Source organism: Chrysemys picta, chromosome 7 (assembly GCF_011386835.1).
Source record: "Chrysemys picta bellii isolate R12L10 chromosome 7, ASM1138683v2, whole genome shotgun sequence".
Lineage (NCBI taxonomy): Eukaryota > Metazoa > Chordata > Testudines > Emydidae > Chrysemys > Chrysemys picta.
The window spans coordinates 85,922,717-85,946,008 of record NC_088797.1 but is presented as its reverse complement, the minus strand read 5'-3'; the positions used below and the strand labels follow the sequence as shown (position 1 = coordinate 85,946,008).

At 45.0% G+C, this 23,292-nt stretch overlaps 1 protein-coding gene across 34 annotated transcripts in view; it reads right to left on the bottom strand.

Moving 5' to 3' along the window:
• COL13A1 (collagen type XIII alpha 1 chain) overlaps positions 1-23,292 on the bottom strand; it is a 171,776-nt gene that overhangs the window by 43,541 nt on the left and 104,943 nt on the right. For 19 of the 34 annotated variants that reach the window (XM_065551905.1, XM_065551916.1, XM_065551930.1 and 16 more), the window contains 8 exons: positions 15,388-15,432; positions 12,904-12,936; positions 10,420-10,482; positions 7,342-7,395; positions 5,577-5,663; positions 4,804-4,857; positions 1,026-1,070; positions 553-621 (listed from right to left, as the gene is read on the bottom strand). In XM_065551905.1, coding sequence (XP_065407977.1) covers positions 553-621; positions 1,026-1,070; positions 4,804-4,857; positions 5,577-5,663; positions 7,342-7,395; positions 10,420-10,482; positions 12,904-12,936; positions 15,388-15,432 — 450 coding nt within the window. The remainder of the gene's footprint in view (positions 1-552; positions 622-1,025; positions 1,071-4,803; positions 4,858-5,576; positions 5,664-7,341; positions 7,396-10,419; positions 10,483-12,903; positions 12,937-15,387; positions 15,433-23,292) is intronic. The other 15 variants (XM_065551911.1, XM_065551922.1, XM_065551928.1 and 12 more) reach the window with 4 other exon arrangements.

Here is a 23,292-nt window from a genome sequence, read left to right as displayed (position 1 = left end):
CTGCCGGGAAGGCTGGATGGTAGAAGTTGTGGGTAATCTTCCACTGGTAGGTGCATGACTAGTCTAGAGTGAAAGACATTTCCCTGCATGGTTTATGGCCTTTTTCTAAACAATCTAATATGTATGTTCTGGGCTAGTCTTATGAGGTTGTTCAGATGAACTCTGGGTCTTTCTTTATTAAGAATGTGTCCTGTGTCATTGTAAAGGACTTGCACTGTGTAAGTAATAAGCATTATTCATTGCTATTAGTATGGAAGAAGAAGTATGTTGGGCTGGACTGACATGCTTAGTTTTATCCATCCAAAATGAAATGTGAGATCAACGTTCTTAAATTTTCTGTCTTTCCAAGGGGACATTCTCGTCCCCTGGCCCCACCCTTCTTCCATCACCTAGGCTACTAAAAGTGTAGTCCTGGGGATCTCTCTGTCACTACAAAGCAAAGGGAGAATGAACCAATCTGACTGAGAGAAAGCTTCACATGGAAAACAACCAAACAATCCACTCCAGAAGTCACTGAACATGGCTCCTGAGCCGTGTAGGCTAGTTTCTCACCTGTAGAGCTTCGTTGATGTTACCATCATAATCCACCATTTCATCCTTTCCTGGCTCCCCTTTGGGACCCTATAAAATGAACCAGATCTCCAGTCAGGACTTGGTGTTCCCATGCAAAATTGAGTTGTCTGAATTCTTCTAAGTTAAAACCATTCAAGGAGCGATTGATAAATACAGCTGTGGGGAAGTGCTTATGGTGGGAAGACTCCAGCATGTAGTACAAAGAGTGTTGCTAAACTGGTTGCTCTTAGGTTCTGTGGGTCAGATGCATCAGTATGCGCTAGCTGCTTTTCCCTGCTATGGCAATACAAACCAGCTATAAACCCAGTTAATCGTGCTAAAGGAGTTTGGTAAGACACTAGCAAAACAGTCTGGAAGCCATTTAAATGGGACAAGTAGTCTTCTGCTCTTTCTAAAATTTCTTATATTTTCATGAATGAAGCCCCTTTATTAGTCAGTGAAGTAGCACCTACCCTTGGACCAACAGGCCCCTGTTCTCCGGGTGCTCCAGGTTCTCCCTGTAACAATACATTGCATTATCAAAGGTCTGGAGTTTTTTGCTGCAACTTTGACATGATTTAGGGCTAGATTGTGCAATATACTGACCCTGTGTAAGGGGCAGTGCATAGCTGTGTCACCCCAGAATTACCCTGCAAAAGGATTTCTCTTTCCCTGCTCTTTCCTTGCCCCAGTGGGGGATAGTAATTTGCTACAGACCTGTACCAGTAGCAAATTACTGCCCCCACACCTCATGCTGGCCAGCGCATTCAAGAATGACAGAGCCGAATCTCTGCTCCCTCTCCACCTCTTCCTACCCACTTGCTTGAGGAGAGAGTAGCAGGTGCTCAGCTGCCACTTGCCTCTGAGCCCAAGGTCCAGGGCAGGCACTCAGACACGTGGGGATGGGGCACTCCTACTGCCACTTAGGCCCCTAGCCTAGGCCCCTAGCCTAGGCCCCAGTCTGCGTCTTAGTATATTGACTTTGACATTCCCTCTTCCATTGCTGATGGAATGTACTGCACAGACTAAAATGATAGTTCTGTGATCAGGAGTGCGGCTCTGAGACGTGACTATGTTCAGTCACAAAAAAAGAAGAGCAAAACGGGAAATTGATTATGGTTACCAGTACTCAGGGCACGTCTTCACTACCCGCCGGATCGGCGGGTAGCAATCGATCTATTGGGGATCGACTTATCGCGTCTAGTGAAGACGCGATAAAATCGATCCCTGATCTCTCTGCCGTCAACTCCGAAAATCCACCGCGGCAAGAGGCGGAAGTGGAGTCGACGGCGGCGCGGCAGCGGTCGACTCGCTGCTGTCCTCACAGCCAGGTAAGTCGACCTAAAATACGCAACTTTAGCTACGCTATTCATGTAGCTGAAGTTGCATAGCTTAGGTCGACACTCCCGCCCCCCCCCCCCCCCCCGGGTAGTGTAGACCTAGCCTCAGAATGGTCACAATACAGGGACCTTGGGTACAGCCTGTTGAGATGACAGGGGGAATGGTAAAACAATCTAATGTTCGGGGGCACTTGAAATCAGAATGTGAAAAACACACCAGGAGAGGTGGTTCAAGCAGGTAGTACACATTAATGAAAGCAAAGACTAGAAATGCCTTTATTGTTCAATAACATTACCAGGGATATTTGTCAGCTTTTCCTGTCTAACATATCTCCCACCACCAAATAGCAATCCAAACTAGCAGTGTTTAAAATTCTCTGTATTGAGAAGTTTGATACTAGACAAAGCTGATTGTTTCAGGTCAAGGAGATGAACATGGAGAGGCCAGCTAGTATTTTGTTGGTGATGAATAACACTAAAGTCTTTGATCCTCCTACAAATTTCATTCTTTATCCTTAGACATCCTATCCCATTGGAGCCCTGATTTACAGCCAGAGTGATGCTCTGTGCTTCAGCTGCCTTAACAGGATTTTCATGGACAATTCCCATTGTGTATGTGGCCTTTTGTAATATTCTTTTAAGAGAAGCATTCTTCAATACTATGACGTAGACACTACATACAAGTGCCTTGTACATGATAAGCTGACATCTTGTTTGAACTTCAAATGAGACTGTAAAGCTCACATTTCAGGAGCGACCATTAAACAGAGTCACAAGTGCTACATCATTATGTTAGGAGGTAAAGCAAACAAGGATTAACTGATTAATGAAGATACAGCTTTCCAATCGAAGAGACCCTTCTCGCCTCAATACGTATAACCCCCATTTCTTTTTCTTATTTCAGGATGTTCAGCCAAAAACACTTATTGTTGTAATTACAGCTGCTTTTTGTACTTGCAGTGTACAACCTGGAGTGACTTTAAAGAAGTAGTTACTATTTCAGCATACTAGAGGGATCTGGAAAAACATATTTTTGAGCTAAGTTTATGCCCTACTATCACCATTCCACAACACTGTCTAGCATATTCTTTATTCAGCACATTCCCCCAGAAGCTGCTTGTTTGAAAAGATTGTTCAAAGGACTAGGTCAGCCAAGGGAGACCCTATAAGCCTTAAAATGTTGTACATCTTCTCCTATTTTCCTAACCCTTTAGTCCCAGTTCTTGATACACCTCTTTTGAAAGAAGCACTTCCGCTGTGCTGCAGTGGTACTGAACAACATGTTCAAATGGATTTCAGGAAGCACCCTGCCCTCCTGCTAGTCCCATCAAGGTCCCCCCTGCTCTGACCCACTAGACCCCTCCCCTTTCCTCCCAGATCCCAGGAGCCCTGCCTTTCAGCCCTCCTTGTCTCACTAGCATAGTGGCCAACATTTTCAAACTACTTTCAGGGAGCATCCTGCCCCTCCACTCCCCTAGTCCCACCAAATACCCCCACTGCATCCTTCCACCCCCCCTCCACATCCCCCAAGCCTCACTGCCCCTGCTCCAGCCCCACCAACACCCGCACTGCCACGCTCTTGCTCCCCCACTCATACCTTCATTCATTCTCCCTGTCCCCCCGCCCAGAGCCTTGTACTCTGGAGCATACACAGTGAGGCAAACAGAATTACAGGACCCTGCCCTGGCCAGGCTATAATGAACTCAGCTGTAGCAGCCTTTGGGAAGACAGGCCCACAGTTACACCTGGGGAAGTGGAGACAAGACATTCACTCTTGTCAGGGTATTTGCAGCAGAACAGAACCATGCAGCCACCCCCCCCTCCCCGCTGTGCCCAGTCCTGGGTCTGGAAGGGGTGTTAGCCCTCCTCTTCCACCCAAAGGCCTGGGGAGAATGGGGCATGATCCCTTCCCCCCCACCTAAACTACAACCCCCCTGCTGTGCTGAGTCCCAGGTTGAGTGGGAATGTTCCCCTCTCTGAACCCCTCATTCACCCCCTCTCTGCTGCAGCCAAGGCCTTGGGAAAATGGGGCATGAACCCCTCCTTGATATAATGTCCAGCCACCACTTTGCACTGCTTCAGCTCTGCATCACCATCACACCAAATCTACCTCCCTGCCCTGCCATTGGCTGCCAAACCCAGCCAACCCCGCCCCTCTTGCACTCCCAGTGCCGGAAGCAGAGCAGAAGTCAGCCTTATTACCCAGAATCTTGTGCATCAGGTGCACATGTGCCTCAGCCTCTCTTGCTGACTCAGGGAGAGAAAGACTGATGTGTGTGTGTGGCTAACGCACAAGATTCTGGGCAATGTAGTTTTATGGGGGCGATAATGTTATTCAATCGAGAGTCGGGAGTTTTGGGTTCAAATGGGAGTCTCCCTGACATATTGGGAGAGTCAGTCAGTCTGGCTACAACCATTTCTTTTCCCAGAGCCTTCTCCTTTCTAGCTCCACACTTCCTATCCTGGGTTTGTTTCCTTCTCTCCATCCCACCAATCCACAGCTATGGATGACCAGCATGATGTCATTGCTCCTGTATTACATAACTGCAGTTGCTAGGTGTGGGCTGGTTGGCCAATCCTCAGAGTCTCCCTGCCTGCTCGGGCATTCCCACTGCAGCTTGTTTGCCTTCTTCCTGCAAATACGGTTGCACCTCAGACCCAGGCTTGTGTGGGCCTGTTGATTAATACTGCTCTGATTGCTTTGGATGTGCAGATCCTGCAGAAAATGTTGTGTGTACTTGAGAAAGTTATTGTTTCTTTTAATGACTGGCTGTGGCCATCAGGTATAGTTTAAGGGAGGTTTTTTGTATTGTGAAACAATTTTCCTATTGCCGCACTGTAACTGAGCTCCCTGGCCTGGAATCCTCTGCTAAGCTATAATTCCCTATTGTGCTTTCCTCCTCCTCTGTACCTTTTCCCCCTGCGGTCCTGCAATGCCACTCTGGCCAATGTCACCAGCTTCCCCCTAGGAAAAAAGAGAAAAGCAACAGATTCATATAAATGAGCAGAAAGGAGCGATTCTAGCAATTGCTGTGCTGGGATCAGCGGTTAGACCTGACAGCACTTCAGACAGGAAGCATTCCACTAGCTCAGGTAGACCTGTCATATCCAGATTTCTTTTAGGAGTTTCAGAGCACTGAGGTGACTTCCCATTTCTACACTACCCATGGGCTAAGGGGCTACAAAGTGAATGGGTGGTATGAACTGGGACCAATGGGTCATCTCTTAACTGCACTGTGAATGGAACTAGTCCTGAGTGTCCTAAACATCCTCTGTTATCAGGTATGGTTTGAGGGCTGCTAATTCTCTAGGCAGGAATACAACAGGAGAGGAGGTTCCAAGTCCTGATCACAATGTTCACCCTGTCCCAGCTGCCATCTATGGCACCAGATGCTGGCAGTGATTCTGAGGGACTGTTTGCTTACAGACCCTATAGGGAAATCATTTGAACACAGGTAGTTTTTTTTCCCCAGGAAATGCAGTTCATAAATTTTCTGACCTTCAGCATTTAAAATCACAAACTAAAGAACTCTGCAGGAGCTGGCTAGCTTATGAAATCTCCACAGTGCATAATTACAGCCAGTGCAGACAAATGCAAACTTCGACCCCTTCCTAAATACCCTGAGCTAGGTACATTCTCATGCAAAAAGGAAACACAGACTTCATTGGAGGAAAGAGACGCACCTTTGGTCCTGGAGGCCCAGGTAGTCCCGGGTGTCCGGGTTCCCCTTTACCTCCCCCGAGTGCATTGCCAGCATCTCCCTTCTCTCCCTGGTTCAAGGAGGAATAATCCACTGTCAGTTAAATCAATTTCTCATTCTGTAACTTCACGAGCCAGGTTGTGGTTTTGGGATCGGGGGAATCAGGACAAGGTTAATACTGAAGAACCTGGCTGCATTTTACTTAGTTGTTTACTGGTGAATTTTAAAGCTGAGAACTGGAGACTGATAAAGCTGGCTAGAGAGGGGTTCTCCCCATGCCACTGCATCTGGAGTTGTAGCCCCTCTTGTTACTGGACTTCTGTGCCTGTACACAGTTCTGCCAATGCAGTTCATGCCTGACTCCCCACGTGAGGAGACATACTCACACTGGCTCTCATCGATATAGAAGGTAGCCATGGAAGCATGAGCAGCGGGAGGAGCTAAGCTCCCTGAGTACCCACCTACTATCTGATGGGCACACACCCAGGGAGGCTAGCCCCTCCCAACACTTGTGATGCCAAGGCTACACTATGTGAGCTCGTGAAATCGGACCCCCAGCTCCAAGTGTAGACACACCCTCAGTCAGCAGCGTGTTGGCAACATTGAAACAAGGGGCTCCCTCAAAAATTCTCCACCTCAGTCAGTGACACATGTGACATGGCTTGAAAAACACCCCCAATCCTCCCATCATCATGCACAAAATCCATTCATTCCATACTCTTCCTCTGGCCCCAATCCATCAGTCCTTTCAGCCCCACCCCTTTTGACCTGCTGGCACCTCTCCATCAACTCATCTGACAGCTTTGGAGACTGAAATCCTTTCTGTAGTCACAAAACAGATACAGCATTGGCAGTACTAGCACAGGCTTCCCCACATTGCTCTGCCACTGTGTTTCTATAATGGCCATTCTAATAGTGCAATAGGTCGGCCCATTCAGTCCGTTGGCTCTCTGCTGAAGAGTTAGTGCCAGTTGTAATTGCATTTGGGGGCGTGTGTGTGACATGCACTGGGGGCTGTACAGAAACCACCCTCTTGTTTTATATACAGCATCAAATAGCCATTGGATGGTAAGGAGCATTTTATTCGTCACCGATCTGGACTCGATTTGTGATCCAGTATCCTAAAGATAAAAGGATTTGTATTCTCCTGTCAATCCCCTAAACCACTCATTCCTCCGTTTCTGTAGACCAAATTTATCACTGTCACAGGCAGCTGTGTCTCCAGTGCCATCAATGGAGTTGCACCCAGTTAGACCAGCAATATGTTTGACCCGAAATGTTTTATTTCCGGTTGGATCCCAGTGTTTTGTTTGGGTTGAAATAAATCAAATTTTCACGCTAGGTAGCTGGGTATTTTTTTAAAAAGCTACATAACAAAATGAAAATAACGCTATTAATCTAAATCAAATTGGATCCAGCTGCTCTTGGGACTGGCCTTGAAACTGCCAGCTTGCAGGGATTGAAGAGGGGGGTACCATAAAGGTAGGGTGAGAAATGTGCTGTGTTCTTCCTGTCGACATGGAACTGGCCATGGAATCAGGTTCATATTATCTGCAGAGCCTGCCCCTCTCTCATCTCTAGGATAGTATTCAGTGTATTTTTGTGTGTGTGCATATATCTGTGTAAGCGTGTATGCAAGCACATGTGCATACAGTTTAGGTAGTTGTGTACACGTGAGTGCAAGCTTCTTTGTTAGGGGAAGGAAAATGGGATGAAAAGTGTGGCAAAAGTCAGAGAACATTACAAACCTTCTGTCCTAGGAATCCAGGAAGTCCGGGATCACCAGCTCTTCCCTTCTCCCCCTGTTGGTGAAAGACAGAAATGGTCAGGGGGTGGCTTTAAGGGCTTCCATTACTTGTGGGATCAGTGAAAGTGCTACTGAATCCATAGAGCTCATCTGATACAATACAGCAAACATTCCTAAAACTCTTCTTTTCCCTCTGGGACACCCTTTTAAGAGGCAGCCAAGGTTTTCTCCCTGCCTTCAGTACCTGCTCAACTGTGTCATCATTTTCTCTTATCTCTGACATCTTTTCACCTTATGTTTTAGAAAGCCAGTACGTGCTACTGTCTGACCCTTTCTATGAAACTTTTAGCATTTAAAGGCCACTGTACAATGGTCCCCTACTAAGTTAAAGGTCATTTTGAACTTTAAAAACTGCACTTTGATTATGTATTGTCCTCCTTGTTCTAACAGCCAAAACTCAACAAACTCATTGCAGATGGGCAGTGCTTGGTGTTGTTAATTCACACATGCTCCTTCTGTAGAACACATGAGTTGTTGCTAGTCCCTTTCATGCAGCAAATGAATGTTTGAAAGTGAATGCAAGATACAAATGGTCGCATGGAATCAAGTAAGAGAGACATTTTCACACAAGATGCTATTGGGGTAACTCCGTGGCTGGTGTCAATTGTCAGAGGGAAAATTACAAGGTCAGAAGAGGACTAGACAGGCCATCCTTGTCGTGACCCCTAAGCTGTCAAGACCCCAGCAAGAGGAGTAGTCTGACTGAACTGAGTTGTGAGAGGTATAATCAGATTCTGGATAAATTCCACACTGAAATGAGTAAAGGACAGACACAGACCACCCCATGGCTGTTTTTGTGAAGTGACTTTGTTTAGCTTGCAGTCATATCTTTTGTGTGCCTGAAGCCACCGGTACAAGGCACATCTCTTTGAATTTTTGTGCCACAATTGGCTCACTTACTGCCTTTTAAGTTCTGATTAAGATCCTGTAATAATCTGTCCACAGGATGCAAACTGTAAACCAAACCCTTATCTCCAGCATTTCCATACGTGATGAGCTGCTTGTACAACAGGCGCTATTTAAACAGCTGACAGGGTTTTGGTTGCTGTAGTTTACAATCATTTTAGTCTCTAGAGAATGTCTCTAGTACAATAACACTTACCACTAAAGAAAAGGTATTTTCTTTCCAATTGTTAGTTCACCAAAGTTAGTAATTTTTATAGATGATGATGATGCCTATGATTTTTTTACTATGTTTTTTACTATGATTAGTCCCCATTTCCCTAACCTTTTCCCCCAATAGCATTGGATAATACTTGGTTTTAGATTTATTTAAACTCTTTAATTTGTCAAAGAGTAACTCACACACGAACAGTTACTTGACTGTATTTCTCAATAGCATACAGGTACATGGAATCTCTTTTAAGGTGGGTTAACTCAGAAGTTTGGTCTATAGACCCTTTCAAAGTATTTATACAGGACTTTAGCCTACAAGCATGGCTCTATTACAACAACAAAATCGAAAGAAAAATTAGAGATAAGGAATTTATTTTTCCTTGCATGCATGGCTGATATATTTTAATCTTATAGAAAGACAAGTATATGAATTTCAACAGAGTTCAAAGACTGACATCTAACATGCAAGGTACCTGCAAAAGTGTTCTGAGAAGGGGCATGCACTATATGGCTCTACAGGAATTAATTAAAAGAAAACTATCCTTGTTCTAGCCAACTCTGCATCCCACCTAAGACAGCACAGTTACCCATTTTACAAGACTCTCTGACCTCCGGCTTAGTATAAGTGCTCTGTAGCCTTTCATCCTTGTTAGAACATGTACCTTGCAACCACAAGCTAATGATTTTCTCCTTGGAAAAGCGAGAAGGGCCCAATGTGCTGGATTTTGTTTCCTAAGGAAAAGTTTAAATTATTGGCCATCTCTAGGATGTCAGAATATTATGATCTCCAGCCATGTCACTGTTCATATTAATCCACTGAGTCAAAGTGGAACACCCCAGTAAAAGGAAGCTGCTCTTATGGATGCAGACACATTATACCGTGTGGTGAAAAAGAACCTAAAGAGCAGACAACAGAAGTCAATAATTTAAAAAAACGGAATGCTCATTAGAAACAGCCATGGGTAACACCCCAATTCAAAGAGGAATGAACATACTCTCGGTCCCTTCCTATTTAAGGGACACATTTTCAATCCTTTTCATGGGCATGATTTGCACCTGCAAAATTTGTACTCCTAATTCAGTCGTGAGTGCAAATGGGGTACTTCCACTAATACTTACCAGACTGCAATCACAAAGCAGGTGTTTAGAAGTGCAGATGCTCTGATTTCTACCTGCAATTTATTTGGCATCTGTACAACAGAAGGTGAGCCTTGGTCCATCTGGATATATTCATTACCCACAAAATCAGGCAGTTGGTCTTGTTAAATAATTGCATTTGTTTGGGTAGCAAGGGGCTTTTATGCTTCTTTGGCAGAAGGAATACTAATTGGATGTAAGGATTTTATTTCCTTTTCAGGATTATCAAAATAACACTTTCTCCTGAATAATCCAGTGCCCAAGACTCCTCTGACTCCAGCACTCTGCTCCTGTTATGTGTTCAGCATATCTGCTTTTCATTGTACTCCAAGAATCAGAATCAGCATTCATGTGCTGTAGTGAGAGGAGGACCCAGACAGAGGAACTTACAGAGAACATTCTGAGGTGCATACATGTTCATTAAGACATCCTTCCTGATTCTGGGTATTCAGATTCCCCATCATTTATTATTGCTGTAATCAAAAGCTACAAAATCTTTCTCAAGAGAATGTTAATGCTCAGTACTTCATTCCCTTCCCAGAACGCCCTCATTCTCCCTTTGGGTTGGTCTTTCTATTTTTTGCAAGGAGGAACATACAAAGCACACTTCATCAATTAGATGAGAGCATCGGCAATGGTGTAAGATCATTCCACCACAAGCATGGAACTATACTGCAAAGCAGTCCCACTTTAGCCTTGGCTATAGGGGAGGAGCAGGCCAGTACAGCAGTGCTAAGAAATCACATCCAAACACACATTGTCCTACCCTCTGTCCCCTTTTCCCTGGCAAACCTGGGGGGCCCATCATCCCTGCAACTCCAGGTTCTCCCTTGTTGGTAAGAAAAGAGACAGAGAATACATCTGTTATATGGCTGGTGGTCTCCACACTCTACAATATAACACTACAAACCTAGTCAAAGCTAAAACAAGAGGAGCCAGCTGCTCAGTTGTCTGAATTTGCTGCCAAGTGAAAGAAATTCAGGGGTATTTTTGTACCATTTTTACTATTTTACACATATTGATAGGAGGGGGCATGAAACATCGGACCAATTTATACAGCATCTGCCAAAAGTGCAGGAGTGCGTCCCCAGCAGTTCCCTCTGCAGCACTAGCATGTCCCTGGAAGGAGGCACAAGTGCTGGTGGGGAGAGGCAGCCAAGGGGAACAGGGAGAGAATATACTCTCTAGGAATAGCAGGTTGTCATATAGCCTAAGAGCCAAAGAAGAAAAGAAAGAGAATAGCAGGGGAATATCCCCCCCAGACACGAGCACTGAGTGACTAGGGAGGGAAGGGGACAGAAGATAGTCTAATTACAATATGGAAATCTCTCTCAGACATGTCTCTCTTCTGTTAGGGAGAAATGCAACTCTGCTTTTCTGAAGCAGAGATGGCATTTTACAGAGGACACCAGGAAACTCCTTATAATTATAAGCTCCTGTAAACAAAATCCAGGAAATGCAGATTTCCAATTATTATTCCTTTAAAAGCAATATTTTTCTCGTGGATTTCCTGGCTTGCCCTGCATGGGGAAAAGATGGAAAAATACACAGTGAGAAAGAAAGAGAAGAGAGGGGGCAGCCAACCCACTTCTAGATTAAAAAAAGAGAAGGATCATTTAAGAAGGCATCAAGCCAAAGCTGTGCTTTAGTTTGATTTCAATTTGAATTTAGATTTGTGGAAATAAGGGTATAAGGTCAAATTTAAAGGCATACTACAGACTTGGTTTTTCTTTTCTCATGGTTATTCTTGTACATGGATATTGTTGTTTTTATCCTAATTTTGAAGACATATGGTACAGCCCATAGGCTGAAAATGCCATTAATAAAAGGGAGGTAAGTGACCATTTTGAATTGTTTCCTAAGGCTAGGTCTATACTACCCGCCTGAATCAGCGGGTAGAAATCGACCTCTCGGGGATCGATTTATCGCGTCCCGTTGGGACGCGACAATCGATCCCCGAATCGGCGCTCTAACTCCACCAGAGGAGGTGGTAGTAAGCGCCGCCGACAAAAAGCCGCAGAAGTCGATTTTGCCGCCGTCCTCACAACGGGGTAAGTCGGCTGCGATACGTCGAATTCAGCTACGCTATTCACGTAGCTGAATTTGCGTATCTTAAATCGACTCCCCCCTGTAGTGTAGATGTACCCTAAGAAATGGTTTCCCAGACCTGCCTGTTTAAAGGGTATGTCCCGGGGTCCTAGCAAGAAGTGTGGAATAGTCCCACCAGGTCTCTCACAATTTCAGAAAGCTTCTAGTGGTGAGTCACGTTGTTCCTGAGCTACAACTTGTACAGCTGTCATTGGCTCTAGGGGATTCTGCGGCTATTGTTATTACTAATTATTTGTATTACGGTAGCATCCAGAAGCACTAATCACAATTGGTGCCCTGTTGTGCTAGGCCTTGGACAGTCATGGAATCTTGGTGGTGACACAGTTATACCAGCCAAGGGGAGTGGGAGAGAGAGCCTTCACCAGCAGTCGAGGACAGTGCTTGTTGCTTCCAAGGTTTTTCATAGGCTGCTGAAGTTAGGCCCATGGATAGAGCATTCCATTGTTCCTTGGTATCGGTCAATGGGTTTTGGAACTCATCTGGGCTGTTTCAAGCCGGCTAATCTGGCTATACCTATCTTTCTAGGTTTTTATAAGGTTGCCTGTCACCGTGAAATCTGAGCACTGAGCATATATGCAGAAATATATCTGGTTCCAATGCAGTGGAGAAACAGAGATATTGGTTGAAAAGGTGGGATATAATAATAATAATAATAATTTTGTTTATTAGGAAATAAACGGAAGCTATGGAAATAGGGAGGTTCAAGTACTGTTAAGAATGGGGTTTGAGAGGAGCTGAAACCAAGAGAGGACCATTGTCTCACAGAAAGTGAACTGAGGGACTAAGAAAACCGAAATCTTCTTACAGTCTTAGGGTTGGAACAAGTATAGTTTAGCTGACCAGGGAAGGGATCAGTCATTCTCCCACTGGAGTTAGCATTTAGCTATAACATAGACAGGCCCTAGCCTCTCCCCGATAAAAGGGATAGCCATTTTCTATATCTGCTTTAGCTTGAGTTTTCCCCTTTCTGAATTGGCAGGAGAATGAATGTATGTCTCCATTTTCTTTTAATCCATGGCTTTCCTACCATGAACTAATGGCCATCAGTCTAAGGCTGGAGGTTTCATCTCCTCTCATGGCCCTTGTCCTCTTTATTATCCATGACCTGTCCTAAGAGGCTGCATTTTAATGTAAAACTGACCTTCATCCCTGCAACAGCCATTCCAGGAGCCCCCTATCAGAGAGAGAGGAAAGATGAGAACACTTGGTTTGAAATGAAGTAAATATAAATATATATTCTTTAAAACAAAATCATCCAAGTAGGAACTTTAAATAACCTATGTCTTTCCTTTTCCAAAGCTCAGAAGAGACATTGTAACACAGTAGCTACCACACACATCCATCCTGGTTCCCCAAGCTGGGAGCATCATTAAAATTACTTTCCCTATAGTAGTGCCTATGCTATCCAGAATAGCAAGGAGGCTGTGCCACCAAAGAAAGACATCACAGGCTCAACTCGCACAGAGGAAACAATGTATCCCTTCCCCCAGATTTAGGTGTGTTAATCTAGTGAAGTTGAACCCATGACCCCATAGGAGTAGTGTTGAGAAACTGATGAAGGAGACAATGTGAGGACCAAATACCTAGTTAAATGTTTGAATCCAGACTCTTATTAAAAAACAGTCCCCGAAAAAAATGTCCAATGACAACAGAAAGAGAAAATGTTCTTGGTCTTGTTAACCAGCATCATTCTGTTTTACCACAGAAGACATAAACTCGAGTATCAGATTTACAGAGGAAATCTGTGAAGCCAGCTATCACCGGCAAAAAGACTCTCAAGCACTCAGATTCTTGTGTCATTCTGCACGGCAGAGCAAAACACCACCAACAAATTATGGACTCTAATCCCACCCCGGAAACTGAGATGGTTGTTTATTGGACCTTTGGGGCAGGTGCTCCTGTGGGTACGATTATATTTCCCTCAGTGACAATGGTGCAAAAGCAAAACTTCGGCATCACTCCCTTGCTCAGACTAGATATTTTTGTATTCTAAGTGTTAGTGCTAGTTAGATCCTTGTGAAAATGTTCAGTTATGAAAGCAAACATGATGAGTAATGACAATCTAGGAAAGGAGGTGGGGGAGAATGAGATGAAGCAGGGTTAGAAAGTAGGGTTACCATATCTAATAAATAAAAAAAGAGGACCCTCCACGGGCCCTGGCCCCACCCATTTCCCCACCCCTAGTCCCGCCCTAACTCCGCCCCCTTCTCCCTCCCACTCCCAGCCACGGGGAAAGGGCTGCCCCAGCGCTACCGGCTTCAGGGTTTGCCAGACAGCCCCCAGACCCTGCGCCCCCAGCCGGCGCTTCCCCAGCGCAGCTGGAGCCCGGGAGGGGAAGCGCCCAGCCGGGGGCGCAGGGTCTGGAGGCTGCCCAGCAAACCGTGAAGCCGGTAGCGCTCGGGCTTTGGGCAGCCCCTATGTCTCCGGACCCTGCGCCCCCAGCCGGGCACTTCCCCTCCCGGGCTCCGGCGGCGCAGGGTCCGGAGGCATGGGGGCTGCCCGAAGCCGGTAGCGCTCGGGCAGCCCAGCTCTTAAACAGAGCCGAAGAGTCGGGGAGGAGCAGAGCCGCCATTTTCCCGGACATGTTCGGCTTTTTGGCAATTCCCCCTGGACGGGGGTTTGACTGCCGAAAAGCTGGACATGTCCGGGAAAAAGAGGACGTATGGTAACCCTATTAGAAAGTAGCTAACAGGAGGGTTTGGGGAACTTAATGTAGCAGATGAGAGGCAAAAAGAAGGAAGAGAATGAGTTCATAACTGGGAAGAGCTTGGAAAAATTCAAACAAGGAGAAGTGTGAAGCAGGGGAAGGGCAGGATCATACCTCTCAACTTTCTGAAACAGAAATCAGGGACAAAGCTAAAAAACACAAGGACAGAAGATGGAAATCAGGGATTCTATGTAATAAAAGGGGGAAAAGCATTCAGAAATGTATCAGAGGTGAGTAGTTTTTAGTAAATATGGGCCCGAGTCATGAAAGGGATCATGTACAGATCATGTTTTGGGGGTTAGATTTTACTGAATTGATGCGATTCCCATTCCTTATTTTTCTACTTTAAAATTGTAATGAATAAGTCTAGTGATCTTTTCCAATATTAATTTCAAACCTGTAACACATACACACACTGGCTCCGATTCACCACTGCATTCTCCATTTTTATATTGGTGTAACTTCACTGATTTCCATGGAATAACACATACCTAAAACTGGAGTTGGCAGGGGTAAATTGGGCCCACTAGATACATGTTCACAGTTTATAAAGTGGTGATATCTTACCAATACTAATTAGTGGTACTTCTCACTAGAATAAAGTATTACAGGTCTGATCCTGGGAGGTGCTGATCTCAGTGGAATAAAGGACATTCAGCATCTTGCAGGATTAGACCTCAAAATGGGAAGTAGCATTGGGAATAGGCATGTCATTTCTTCAGTAAAACTTTTCTCCCTTATTATCCCTTTGATAAATTAGGCCCTTTGCTTTGCATTTTAGAAGCGGAAAGAAAATGATAGAGAAAGTGAGAAAAATCATTGTAGAAACCAAATCGGGGCCATCCCTGAAAGTCAGGGACAGTTGAGAGGTATGGGCAGGGTCAGGTGGACAAGCTCACTCCATTCCTTGCAGGGTACCTTAGCTCCATGTTTTCCTGGCAGCCCTGGCATGCCCCTCTCCCCCTGGAAATGGAATGAGAAACAAAGTTGAGAGGGACAAGCATGAGATGAGTCTTCAGGAGGGTCTGTGTTAGTGATCTCTAAAGCAGTGGTGGACATTATATTTCACAAGATGTCAAGAAGTTCTTGTTAGGGAGGCCAGAACCCCCTTACCCCGACTCCTGCTTTTATTTTCAACAAGACAGTTTCTCTTAGTCAGAGCTTCTCTTGTTGGGTACCTCCTAGCACCTGGATGGAACCAGGAGGACTGCATTGCCATGTTCTGTCTCAAAATGTTACTCCTATTACGGTGGTAGGACAATGTGAGCCAAATTGTTTTGTTACATCAGTGATATAAATGAGAGCAGAACAATGAGAGCCTTATGTTTAAACCTTGCATCTGCTGCCCTGAAGAGCTTTCTAACACCCAGTGCCAGCTCCTGCGCAGTACATGGGTATGGAAACCATTTCTTTATTTCCATTGTAGGATCGGTACTGTGTACACATCACAATATCTTTGGGCAGAAAATTCAGAATGCGATATACACAATACACTGATCAGTATCCCTATAATTATATAGATTTACCCCAGGACAAAGATAAACCTAAAGCCTATAATCACCATGTCAGGCAAAAGCTGGGGCAGACAAAAATGCCTTAGCCATACCCAGTAGGTCAACAGACTTGGGCTTTGTCAGATCAAAATGCATTGATGGGTGCTTCTTTCTACTTTTGCAAGTGTGAATTTTTGCTCTTCATGTTGTCAACCCAGTACTAAAAATCCTAAAGTAAAGGAAGAGAGTATGTTCCTAGCTTTAGCTTTTTTAAAAAATAGGCAGCAGGTTTAAAACAAACAAAAGGAAGTATTTCTTCACACAGTGCACAGCCAACCTGTGGAACTCTTTGCCAGAGGATATTGTGAAGGTCAAGACTATAAAAGGGTTCAAAAAAGAACTAGATAAGTTCATGGAGAATAGGTCCATCAATGGCTATTAGCCAGGATGGGCAGGGATGGTGTCCCTAGTCTCTGTTTGCCAGAAGCTGGGAATGAGCGACGGGGAATGGATCACTTGATGATTACCTGTTCTGTTCATTCCCTCTGGGACACCTGGAATTGGCCACTGTCAGAAGACAGGTTACTGCGGTAGATGGACTTTTGGTCTGACCCAGTATGGCCGTTCTTATGTTCTTCTTCCTAACTCCTTAGTTTATCCTGCCAGTTTGCAGTGCTGAGTCTTGTAGATGCCTTTTTGTGGCCTAATGTGTCCATATTTAATTTACGTGGCTCTTTGTCAAATTAATTGCTGAGAGGTTAGAATTACATTGCATCGTGCCTGTGCAGGCAAAGCAATCAGGGGACTTCTTCAGGAGCTGCTGAGGTTGTAAATCTGTTTTTAAAAAGTGCAGGCTTGTCTACATGAACATTTAGGTTGCAGCAAGCTGGGGTGTGACTCTACCCCACACTACCCTGCCACAGACTAACTGCCCATGTGGACCCTGCTGATGCACATAAACACTTCATTAATGCACTTTGATCTAGTCCTTTTTGAATGGGACTAGATCAAAGCACATTAACGAATTGTTAATGTGGGTCAACATGGTCCACGGGGACAGTTATCTGTGGCATAGTCACACTCCCACTTGCCATTAACTAAATGTTCATGTAGACAAGTCCTGCATCTCAGTGCTAAACAGACAGAGCTGGCAAGTCTGCTCTGTCTGAGGTAGACTCTCTGGGATGTCAAGTAGTACAAGGTCCTCAGGCCCAGATTTTTAACGGTATTTATGTGCTCAGGCAGACTTATATTGGTATAACTGCATTGCTCAGGGGTGTGAAAAATTGCACACCCCTGAGCGACATAGTTATACTGACCTAACCCCTGGTGTAGACAGCACTGTATCAATAGGAAAGCTTCTCCCGTCGACATAGCTACCACCTTTCGGGGAGGTGAATTAACTATGCTGACGGGAGATGCTCTCCTGCAGTTGTAGTAGTGTCTTCACTAAAACACTACAGTAGCGCAGCTGCACCACTGTATGTGAAGACAGGCCCTCAGTGTTGCAAGATCTAAGTGACTTAGGAGCCTAAGGTCACGTCTACACTATCCTTTATGTTGGCAAAACGTATGTCACTCGGGTGTGAAAAAAACACCCTCCTGAGCAACATAAGTGTCGCTGGCATAAGTGGTAGTGTGCAAAGCACTATGTCAGCGGGAGAGCTTCTCCGGCCAACATAGCTACTGCCGCTTCTTAGAGGTGGTTTAATTATGTCGCTGGCAGAGCTCCCTCCTGTCGGCACAGAGCAGCTACACAAGCAATCTTACAGTGAAGCAGCTGCATCAGTACAGCTGTGCCGCTGTAAGGTCTCTAGTGTAGACATAACCATGGTCTCTTTTTCAAAAATGATGTAGGCACTTACAACCCTAAATGTCAACGACTTTCAATAAGACTTAGGCTCTTAAGAGCCAGATTATTAAAGGTATTTAGGCACCTAACTCCCACTGATTTCTAAGAGAATAAGGCACATATATACATTTAAAAATATGGCCCTTAAGAGCTTGTCACGTCTGAAAATGAGACCTAGGTTCCTAAGTCACTAAGGCCTTGCAGCACTGAGTGGAGCAATGCCTAAATGCCTTCAAAAATCTGGGCCTCAGCCTGACTTTCATGCTGCCACGTACATGCTAGCATTTTCACTGCCTTAAAGCGCCCTCTATCTAAAAAGATAAGAAAGACAAAGGGTGGGAGGGAAAATAGGCATGAAGGTAAAGTAACTTGCCCAAGGTCACCCAGCTGGTCATGGGGAGAGCCAGGAATAGTACCGACGACATCTCTTGAATTGTACCTCAGTGGTCTATCCATTAGCTCACACTGCCTCTTAACAGCCTGGGTGGGAATTGTGAAATTCAGCCCACACTTCTGCATCCCAGACATCAAGACAGTCTATGTAGCTTTAATGTTCACTACATAGCTGATATTGTTTGCGATACATGAGACACACACTGGCTATGGATATTAGCACTCCCACCCCCAAGACAAAAACTGGAAGAAAGTGAGTTTGCAATCACTGACACAGGATTCATGTATGGTCTATGGGTCACAAGTGACGTAGCAAGGTGTCCACAGCCAGCAGAAGGCTCATGAAATTAAAGCTTTAATTTAAACAATGCCATTTTCATATGCAACTAACAGTTAATACAGGAAAGGAAATGGCTTTCATGACATAAGCTTTTGGAATAGCATGCTGAGCAAAATGGAGGAGAGGCAGATTTGTTTCAAAGATAAATTTGGAAAAGTTACTGTTTCTTCAGATGTAATCTGGATTGGAAGAACTGCACTGACACCAGACTTCTCTTAACACCCCAGCAGAGGGCAGTGCAAGACCTCAGTCTAAGAACCAGAATTTCCAATAATGTGTTTTAGTCCCATCCACTAGCAATCCCTCCTCCTGCCCTCCTCACCCATCTTCAGGCCCCAAGTTGTATGGAGCTTCAATGTTTCTAACGGTGAAATCTGAAACCTCCCTCAGATCAGTAGCGGATCGGAAATCCCAGATTAGGAAGCTGCCTATTGCTGGTGTTTAATGAGCCGACCACATTCACAGACAGTGGTGAAGCTCTTATTTAACTCTCTCAGTATCTCCCTCAAAAGTACTATGTGATGTTTTATTCAGCAGAATGTTCAGTGTTGCATTAACTTATTGGTATAGCTGGAAATTTCCAGGTGGGCCCAAGCATTTATAATATACTGATCAGTATTAGTATTGCTTGCACCTATGGGTATGTCTACACTGCAATTAAAAACCCATGGGTGGCCAATACCAGCCAGAGGTGAAAGTGGGCCTGTATGGGCCAGTACAGTGTACTAGTAAGAAGTGGTCGCCGGTACGGGCCCATACATAGCCCACGTTAAAGCGCTGCTGCCCCTTAATGCGCTACCCCTTTTGCCCCCTCCAGGGCTGTCGGGGAGGGGGGCAAAAGGGGCAGCTGCCCCAGGGCCCAGCAATTTAAATGGACCAGGGGCTCCCAGCCGCTGCAGCAGTGGTGGCAATGGCTGGAGCTCTGGGCCCTTTGAATTGCCGCCTCACTCCCTTCTGGCGGAGGCCCTGCCCCTTCTGCCTGAGGCTCCGCCCCTTCCGGGGCCCCGGAGCCGGGCCCCCATACCGGTCAGACTTTTAAGTTACTTTCACCCCTTGGGCTCATGGGGCTCAGGCTAAGGGGCTGTTTAATTGTGGTGTAGATGTGAGGTGGGAGGGTCCCGGAGCTTGGGCTGCAGCCGGACCCCGAATGTCTACACTGCAGTTAAAGAGTCCCTTAGCCAAACCCCATGAGCCAGAGTCAGTTGGCATGGGTCAGCCATGAATGTCTAATTGCAATGTAGATACCCCCTATGTGTCAGCGCTGAATTGGCTGTACCCATTATCCAAATGGGCCTCTTTAAGTAGCTTGCATGCCATTCTTGAGCATATTAACCTCAAACTTCTGCATATTAACTCAAGGAGGGACTCTGGGGAACTGAAGACAGCTATAAAATCAAGGAAAGAGGAAATTCATAAAAGCAGAAAAATAATTTTTTTACCATCCTCTTTTCATTTCCTTACTGCTCATCTGTCATTTTAGTTTCCCGATTCAACACTTGATATTTAATTAAGCCACCACAAGAAACTAGTGTGATATGGGGCCAAGTTCCAGAAAAGTATAAAGCAGTGGGTGTTCAGTGTGAATAAAATACTCTGCTATAGACTAGACCCTCCACACCCACTCTTTTGAAACAGAGAGATCACAGTGGAAATAACTACCAACCCTCTAAAGTGCAATACACGTGAATGGTAATATATAACGATGCAAGAAACTTTACTGATGCAATAATAAGGATGCACAGTTAAATTAAAAATAGTCAGGATATGTAAACATTTAAGTTTCTTCAGCAACACTAACATGGTCACCTTGCTCATATAAATATTTTCTGTTCCTGTTTTTGTGGATAAATAAGACATTTAGTAATAACACTTAGCTCTTATGTAGTGCTTTTTATCCATAGAGCAGGGATCAGCAACCTTTGGCATGTGGCCCGCCTGCGTAAGCACCCTGGTGGGCTGGGCCAGTTTGTTTACCTGCCATGTCTGCAGGTTCGGCCGATCGCGGCTCCCACTGGCCGCGGTTCGCTGCTGCAGGCCAATGGGGGCTGCAGGAAGCGGCGCGGACCCAGAGATGTGCTGGCCACCCTTCCCGCAGCTCCCATTTGTCTGGAGCGGCAAACCGCGGCCAGTGGGAGCTGCGACTGGCCGAACCTGTGGACACGGCAGGTAAACAAACTGGCCCAGCCCGCCAGGGTGCTTACCCTGGTGAGCCATGTGCCAAAGGTTGCCGATCCCTGCCATAGAGCTCAAAGTACTTTACAAAGGAAGTAAGTTTCATTATCCCCACTTTGGGGATGAGGAAACTACAGCACAGAGAGATGAGGTGACTTGCCAAAGGTCACACAGCAGATAAGTGGCAGTGCTGGGAACAGAGAACAGGTCTCTTAATGCTAAATCTCATGCTCTGTCTACTGGGCAACAATGCCTCCCTGTATTTTTTATATCATACTGTATATCCTATAAAATAAACTGGATGTGCAATGTGGCAGCAAGAACCTTAACTTTTGCATTTCCTGAATTAAAAAAATGTTAACTATGTAATGTTAACATTGCACTAGCCTGTGCACATTTGTTCCCTTTGTGTATTCAGTCAGCTCTGCCAACTGATGTGGCAAAAATAAGATTCTTTCCTGCTGTCAGCCCTGCAAAACCAACCCAGCTCTGGGAGAGTGAACTGGATTCTTTTCTGGCTTGCTCATCACCAACAGAATTGTTAACTGAGCTCCAACTGCAGGGCTACCTGGGCAAACCCACCGTGTTCAAATTATGCCCTCACTTATACCTGAAGGCAATAGGGTCATGCAGGTATAACTAAGGGTTTAATTAAAGAGGAATGAAGTTATACAGGTGCGCCTAAGAGCAACATTGGCCTGCAGAATCTTTATGACTGGGAATGGTGCCCAGGTCAGAAATAACCCAGTTCACTTTCAGATCCCAGGTTTGCAAGGCTGGTAGTTAGAATTTTTATTTATTTATGTGTGTGTGTGTGTGTGTGTGTGTGTGTGTGTGTGTGTGCGCGTGTAAACTGAGCACACTTGATCTGGAAGCCACTGAAATGTGATAAATATGGAAGCCCACAATACCATTTTACAATTCCTCAAATGGCACTTGTCTCATATAAATGTGGCATTAGGTGCCATGAAAGACAGGACATTCTTCACAGCCAGAGTTTAAAGAAATGGATTGCAGCTTTTCTCATGGGCACAGAAAGTACTTGCCAGTTTCCCTCTTTTGGCAGCTCTACCCTTCCTTCCCTTGCCTTTCATGTTATCAGCCTAAACACACTGAGGGTATCCCTAATAACAGAGAGTGCCACATTCTGATTAGCTCTCTGGCAGTGTTGGGTTGTAATAATGAACCCCTAATTAAAACAAAGAAAACACTTCAAGCTTGGATCCTTGTTCAGGAGACAGAAAATTATGTGGTTATTGGCTTCCTTGCCTGTAGCCAGTTGCTTCCTACTCTTCCTATTCTCCTGCCTCTGGGAATGAGGAATAACCATTTAAAATAATTATAAGAAACTTCCTAAAATAGATTATTTAAGTTAAACAGAATTTGACAGGAAAATATATATGCAAAGGGCCAAATCCTGGTCTTATCAGTACCACTGATAAAACTTGTATTGACTTTCATGGGGCTAAGATTTAGTTCAATGCCATGGAGGCCCAAGGGGGAAGAAGCAAAGTGAGACACCCAGATTCTGCAACAAACATTGTAAGTTGTGGGAATGTAAAGTGAGAGAAGGTAAAATGTAATAAGGAACAAATGCTCAGTATGCAACCAGCTACAAAAAGGGAGCCTAAATGGTAATTTTAAAGAGTTGACGAATTAACAATATCCTGGGCAAATTCTGATAACTGGAGTCCAACTGTGACCCAAGCTACTTCTGCACAAACCTGTCACCATTAATGAGGTTGCACATGTTTAACTCAGAGCAGAATGGTTTGAAGGGGAAAACAGCAAGGGCCTTCCCAAGCCCCATATAATCTTCTTTTGTAAAGAAAATACCTAGAAAGAAGCTACTCCAGGAGAACAAACACATGCACTGTCTGAACATACATGCTGATTTACTGCTAGTTCGGGATCTCATGCTCTGCTGTTATTCTTATTCTTCTGAGTGGGGAAATAAGAGAACCCAGAACAAAGTGAGAATGGCAGTAACAAATGGAAGAGTCTTAATAAACAGGGATAAATTGCACTTGGGATGGGAAGGTGGCCCTTTAGAACATGTATTGATGATCCCATTCCAAAATGTGTTGCTGGAGGGTCGGGGGGTGGGGTGGGGTTTGCTCAAACCTCAGGAACCTGGGTTGAATAAGGATCATAAGAGCAAGGATACATTTCCTGGGTCACAATTATCCGTCGCTTTCCAATGTAAAATGTGGAGATTGCATCTGTGAATGTGTGTGTGAGTAACTGACTAAGAGAGATCACTGGAGAGGTTTGAAGAAGCTTTTCTTTTTATGGCACAAAAGAAGATAACATATTGGCTTGCTGAAATATGTAAATGACTAGAGAGAAAGGTTACCACATTTCTCTCTCCATTCCATGCAGTCTGCCTCAGACTAGCAGCTACCACTCCCAGTCCCCCTCCTTGTCTCTATTGCTGTCCGAGAGACATCAGGAAATGGGAAGGAGAGTTTGTGATAAGCTCCTAGGATCACAATACAAGACAGGCAAGCGATCAATGCAATTAAAGTTGACAAAGGGGATTAGAATGTTTGAGAGGCCGTCTCAGATTTGTC